The 5783-nt window shown below is 58.8% G+C and overlaps 1 protein-coding gene across 1 annotated transcript; it reads left to right on the forward strand.

The window, feature by feature from the left end:
- Positions 1-690: 690 nt before the first annotated feature.
- CDK2AP1 (cyclin dependent kinase 2 associated protein 1) lies at positions 691-5316 on the forward strand. Its single transcript, XM_007938124.1, has 3 exons — positions 691-783; positions 2449-2575; positions 5249-5316. Exons 1-3 carry the CDS (start codon positions 715-717, stop codon positions 5314-5316), a joined length of 264 nt encoding a protein of 87 aa, XP_007936315.1. The 5' UTR covers positions 691-714.
- Positions 5317-5783: the final 467 nt, after the last annotated feature.

The following is a 5783-nucleotide window of genomic DNA, read 5'->3' on the forward strand; positions in this document are numbered from 1 at the left end:
CCAGACTGTCAAGAGGCCTGTCTCCTCTTTTGTGGACAGAGGCTCAGAGAAGTTGAGGGGCTCACTTGAGGTCACACAGACAGCCCAAAGGGAACCGTGTACCATGGGGCCTCCGGCCCGGGGCTTCCGTCTTGCAGGCTTCTCCTGTCTTGCCCAGCCTATAAATGCTCAGCAGCGGTTTGGGTACACAGCAGCAAGAACACGTGTGTGTCAGGAATCTTGGCCCAGGTGTAGACCAGCCTCAGGAGCAGGCAGTCTCATGGCAGCGAAGTGGCTCTAGGGTATCCCCCTCTGGGGAGCAGGACCTAGGAAAGGGGCTGGCCAGGATTTGGCCTGGAGGGGAGATGTCAGTTGCAGCGTGGGTATCAGTCCCAACTGCTGGGCAGAGGCTGCAGGGTGGGAAGGAGCGGTTTTGTGATCGCCTAGTGATGCCTGCTGTGGTGGCAGGGATGAAGACCTGGGGCCTTGCCTACATCTTTACCGTTGATCATGTAGGTCAAGTGTCAGAGCCAACGCCGGGGAAAGTAGCGCTGGAGCCAGTGCCCTGTCCTGCAAAGGCAGAGCGGTGCTGCTTCTGGAGAGCGTGCTGGGCAGAGGGGGCCCGGTCACCGTGCTGAGAGCCCGCGCCTTGGGCACAGCGTGCCACAGCCATGTGATTCCTGACTCCTCCTCTCCTGCCCCACAGCCGGGAGTGTTCACTCCCCTTCCACCAGCATGGCCACGTCCTCTCAATACCGCCAGCTGCTGAGCGACTACGGGCCGCCGTCCCTCGGGTACACCCAGGTATGGCAGGGGGATGATGGCATGCGAAGGTACGGGGTGGCCGTCCTGGGCACCGCGAGAGACGGGAGACGTGTTCCTGACCATCAGGGACGCAGCCGGTGGACGAGACAGAGGGAGAACACTGCTGGTGGGACAGCGTTCTGGGCATCCTCAGCCCAAGGCTCCAGCTCAGTTCCTGGTCGAGTCGCAGGGTGTCAGAACAGAGAGACGACCGGGACCTCGGGTCACTGGGGACACACCCAGGTGGGAGGGAAGGGGAGCACACGCAAAGGCCACAACCCCGAGAGCCTCGCACCCCGTGGCGTCCCAGGAAGGCAGGCCTGTGGAGACCTGGACCCCCAAGTCTCTAAGCTTCACTCCCACTCCCTGTCCACAGTGTCCTTGGTAAAGACTAGGACACACCCCAGATCTCAGTTTTCCACAGTTAATGGAAACAAACTGCATTTCATCGAGAGCTGGTGGTTCCGTGCAGGACGGTAGCGTGAGGCTGCGTGGGTGTCTGCCCGGGCTCCGCCTCCTCCCAGACAGTGACCGCTTCTTGAGGCCCGAGACTTGGTTTCCTGGCCCGTCAAGCGGGGCTCGTGCTCGTGCTCGTGCCGAGCTCGGTGGGGCAGTGAAGCATCCTCACGGTGGGCTGTTAGCTTCAGCTACGTTCGAATCTCCAGGGGACTGTGCTTCCTGGAGTGGGAGCTGGTGAGCTCGGCCCCCTGTGCTGGAACATTCCGAGGTCGCCGTGGAGATTGTTTCTCGGAATGGGGTGGCCAGGGCTCCCGCCCGGGGCTCAGCTCGGTGGCAATGCCGCGTCAGGCCGTCCTGTCCGCCGAGAAGCTGGTGCGAGGGGAGCGGGGCCGCGTCAAGCCGCGACCAGGGTGGGGGGACGCCCTGGAGCAGAACACAGCCCTCCGGCCGTGAGGCGCCGGCGCCGCGAGGACACACCGGCGCAGCGGAGGCGGGGCCCGGAGGCCCGGAGGCGGAGGCGGCCGGACCGGAGGGAGGCACCAGCAAAGGCCTTTCGGAAGGAGATGGCCGCCTTGGTGCAGCTGTGGGGAGAGGAGGCGGCCGAGGCCGAGCGGGGGTCTGAACGGGCGGCCTCGGCCCCGCGGCCCACGGCGAGCCTGGCCACACTGCTCTGGGTGCTCACCTTGGGGGGCTGTGGGATGGCCATGGGGCCAGCCGGCGGGAGGATGGGCTAAATTGAAGCACAGACCAGGGTCCCCTTTGTAGCCCTCCTGACTCCATCTCATCCAGCCTTGTCCACTCTCTGCACACTCAGCCCCCAGGATATACCTTCCCATCCATCTGGGATCTCGGGGTTTCCCTGCCTGTCCTTCTGCCTCTTGTTGATCTGGTGGGAGAGCCTTCTGGGCACCTGTGCGTGGGTTCCCTGGAACCAGGCTCCCGAGCCTGTGCTGTTGTGGGGGTTGGAAGCCCAGGTGGGGAGGTGCCTTGCACAAGCTGAGGCAGCAGCTTGGGGTCCTCAGCCAGGCTGTCCCCCATCATCGCGGCAGCCCTCACGTCTCTGCTCTTGTCCCCCACTCGAGACCTGCTCTGCCCTCGCCGCTCCCTGTCAACAGAGATCAAGAGTAGGGTGGCTGTGGCCCTGGCCACAGCGTGGGGTTGTATTGGGGTTCACGGTCATCTGAACCTATCTCCTCTTGCTTCCAGGGAACCGGGAACAGCCAGGTGCCCCAGAGCAAATATGCTGAGCTGCTGGCCATCATTGAAGAGCTGGGGAAAGAGATCCGGCCCACCTACGCAGGGAGCAAGAGCGCCATGGAGAGGCTGAAGCGAGGTGAGGCTGGGCCCGGGCGAGGCAGACCTGAGTGCCGGCTGGGACCTGCTCTGATGTTGGAGGGTAGGGTGAGGAAGAGCCCCCCCCGCCGTCTGGGGTTCCTGTGCTGTGGCAGACTTCCTGTCTGATGGGGAGGTGTCAGGTGGGCTCGGTGGGGTCATTGGGGCAAGCACTGATCCTTGGGATCTGCTGGGATAGGGCTCTTGGAGACCTCTTCTCTTCAGATGAGAGCTTCCGAGATAGGCAGCTCCAGCTTTGAGTCTGTCCTCGGGGGGCCTCCGTCTCCTGCAGCTTTACCTCCGGGCCTCCCCAGTCCTGGGGGTAGCAGGGAGCACGTACAGGTGCCTCCAGTGGGTGAGGCAGGGACCACAGAAAGTGCGGTGCGGGGCCTGGAGCTGCGTCCGGAACTGCCCTCTGCTGCTAGCTCTGTGGGGCACGAGTCCTTTGCTTGGGACGGGAGCCTGAGCGCGCCTGTGGGTTCCTTCGTAGCAGAGGGGAGGGCAGATGGTGTCAGAGAGAAAGGCCTTATGTGAGCTGGGATTGGCTAGCCGACTTCAGGGGGAAGTGGACAGGCTGCTGCCTCGTTACGTAAGAGGAGAGGCAGGGAGGACAAGTTTGTTTCAGAAGGCGGCCGTGCAGGGCAGCTTCCACCGATGCACTGCCTTAATTTCAGGGTCAGAGATGCCACTTTAGAGAAAGATGTGAGGGAACGTCCTTTGGTTGTAAAGCTGTGGGAAATAAGGGGCCTGCTGCCAACGTCCTGACTCCCCAGCTGAGGACACACTCCTTGACGGGTATCCTGGGATCCTTTGTGGAGAGGCAAGCTGATTGTGGGGCTAGTGTGGGGGATACCAGGGACAGGCGTGGGGCCTGGGAGGCCTGCCAAGGTAGAGGGTGTCACTGCAGGAGACTTAGGGGAGATCTGGAGCCTGGCCCCCTCAATCCCAAGGGGTGGGTGGGCTCTTGGAAGGCCAAGGAAGGAAGGAAGAGCTTTGTGGTAACCGGAGTGCTGGTTATCCTGGGAAGACGCTGACCCCGAGATCTGGTCGGGAATTTGTAGTCACCTCCGAAAAGCCTGTGGTTCCAAAAAGCCAGTACGTGAATATACCGAGTGGCCATCCTGGATGGATCCTGGGCCAGCTGCTGGTCTTACAGTAACGAGTAAGACCTAACGTCGCCCCCTGGCCAGTTAGCCCAGGCTAGCCGATTTCATGAAAGAGGGTGGGAGGGGCCTGGGGAAGTTAGGAATATTGACAGGTGAGCAACCTACAGCCCATGAGCCAGGAATGGTGTTTACGTTTTGTCATGTCTGGAAAAAAATCAAAAAGAAGAATCCTATTTTGTGACGTGTGACAGTTTTGTGGAGTTGAAACTTCAACGTCTTGTGAGTAAAGATATATTGGCACATGGTCACATCCATTGCTGGTGTGCTGTGCGTGGCTGCTTCTGTGATAAAATGGCAGAGTTGAGTAACTGGGGCAGGGACTGTATGGCTGGCAAAGCCAAAAACACTAGTTGTCTGGCCCTTCACAGAACAAGCATGACGACCCTTGAGCCAGGCCGGAAGGTTTGGGAGGTGTGGCCACCTCTCAGTTTTAGCTGTTCTGGGGCGGGGAGGAGGGGGTGTCGTTCCTGATTTCCTCTGGGAGTCACATCTTAGGAGAATTCTGGGTGTCTATTAAAATTCAAGGGCAGACCCTCAACGCGACGCACACAGTGGCTGCGACAGCGGGCTCAAACACGGCCATGATTGTGTGACGGCGTAGGACTGGGGCACTGTTTTCTTTTATACACAGGGTTGCTGGGAGTCAGAACTGACTCAATGGCACGCAGCAACAACAGCAATGACATTAAAATCAGTAATTCATGAAGTTCAGTAGACGCCAAAGGGAACCACTACACCAGAGAGATTGAAAAAAAAAAATCCACTCCCACTCAGTTCCAACTCATAGTGACCCTGTGGGACAGAGCAGACCGCCTCATAGGCTTTCCAAGGCTGTGAACTTCCACAGAAGCAGACTTAGTCCTATCTCTCTCCCATGGTGTGGCTTGTGGGTTAGAACCCCAGCCTTTTGGTTAGCAGCCCAATGCTCGAGCCACAGCCCCACCACAGCTCCTTACCCAGAACAAAGACGGAGGGGACTGCCAGAGCAGAAGATGGTGGCAGGACGTCACTGGGTACTGAGCGGAGCATGAGTGGTGCTTGTCTTGTCCCCTGGGATGGGAGGCTTGAGGCATTCCCTGGCCACCCTTGATACTAGTCGAGCCCTGTCTAAAAGTCAGAATACGCACAAGGCAAAGAGAAGCGGCAGTGGTTTGGAAGGAGTCGAGTCTCCAGAGTGAGGCAAGCTTGAAGGACTCGGGTGGAGACACGGCCTTCCCATCAGCCTCAGAATGTCATGAAGGAAAGCTTGCTGCTGGCTCCTTGGAGTGCAGGAGGCGGGGAGGGGGCACCAGAGGAATCTCGGCGCAGAGGGGAAGGCTTTGAAGGTGGCATGCCGTCTGCCAGGACCCTGTCAAACTGCTTGCACGTCTGAGTTGGGTGCAGGTCCCAAGTTCCCTTCCAGAGTGAGGCCTTTAGCAGCCGGGCCGTCAAAGGCTTCTCTTCTGGCCTGGGATGGGCTGTCTCGGGTGTGTGAACCGGGCAAGCCCCAGCCTCCTCTTCCTTTCCAGGCATCATCCACGCCAGAGGCTTGGTCCGGGAGTGCTTGGCCGAGACGGAACGGAATGCCAGATCCTAGCCGCCTGTTCGCTTGGGAGGTTTTCCATCTCTTCCAAGATGCGAAGTCAGCTTATCTTTATCTCTGTGTTTTGTTTTCAAAGTGGTAACTCTTTTTTTCCCCCTGCCCATTTCCCCTCCATGGTTCACCAGGCTGTGAGCTTGCAGTCTAAGGTGAAGACGAAATGTTACCGTTGATTAGCATTTGCAGTAGTTAGGCACTTACTGGGGTTTACTTTTATTTTTTGTTGGTTTTTTTTTAAGCATTGATTGAAAAATGGCACGGCAGGTTACCTTACAGCAAACTGTAGTTTGCCTGCAGGATCCCAGAGTCTCACCTCACTCTTCTCTTTCGAATCCATGTGTGTCACCCAGATTGTCCTCTGTCCCACTGCATAAGCTCGTACGATGGGGCAGGTTTCGTTTCGAATGAACACTGACAGCACGCTTTCTTAGTAGCCGCCCCCATTTCGCCATCCAGCGTAGATT

This window comes from Orycteropus afer, unplaced genomic scaffold, assembly GCF_000298275.1.
Source record: "Orycteropus afer afer isolate SDZICR_OR568_19922 unplaced genomic scaffold, OryAfe1.0 scaffold00048, whole genome shotgun sequence".
In the NCBI taxonomy this organism is placed as follows: Eukaryota; Metazoa; Chordata; class Mammalia; order Tubulidentata; family Orycteropodidae; genus Orycteropus; species Orycteropus afer.

Bases quoted from the DNA above. Each gene is read 5' to 3' on its own strand.
- CDK2AP1 (XM_007938124.1), top strand. From the start codon at position 715: ATGGCCACGTCCTCTCAATACCGCCAGCTGCTGAGCGACTACGGGCCG. The intron at 784-2,448 runs GTATGGCAGGGG...TCTTGCTTCCAG, and splicing joins CGTCCCTCGGGTACACCCAG to GGAACCGGGAACAGCCAGGT. The intron at 2,576-5,248 runs GTGAGGCTGGGC...CTTCCTTTCCAG, and splicing joins CATGGAGAGGCTGAAGCGAG to GCATCATCCACGCCAGAGGC.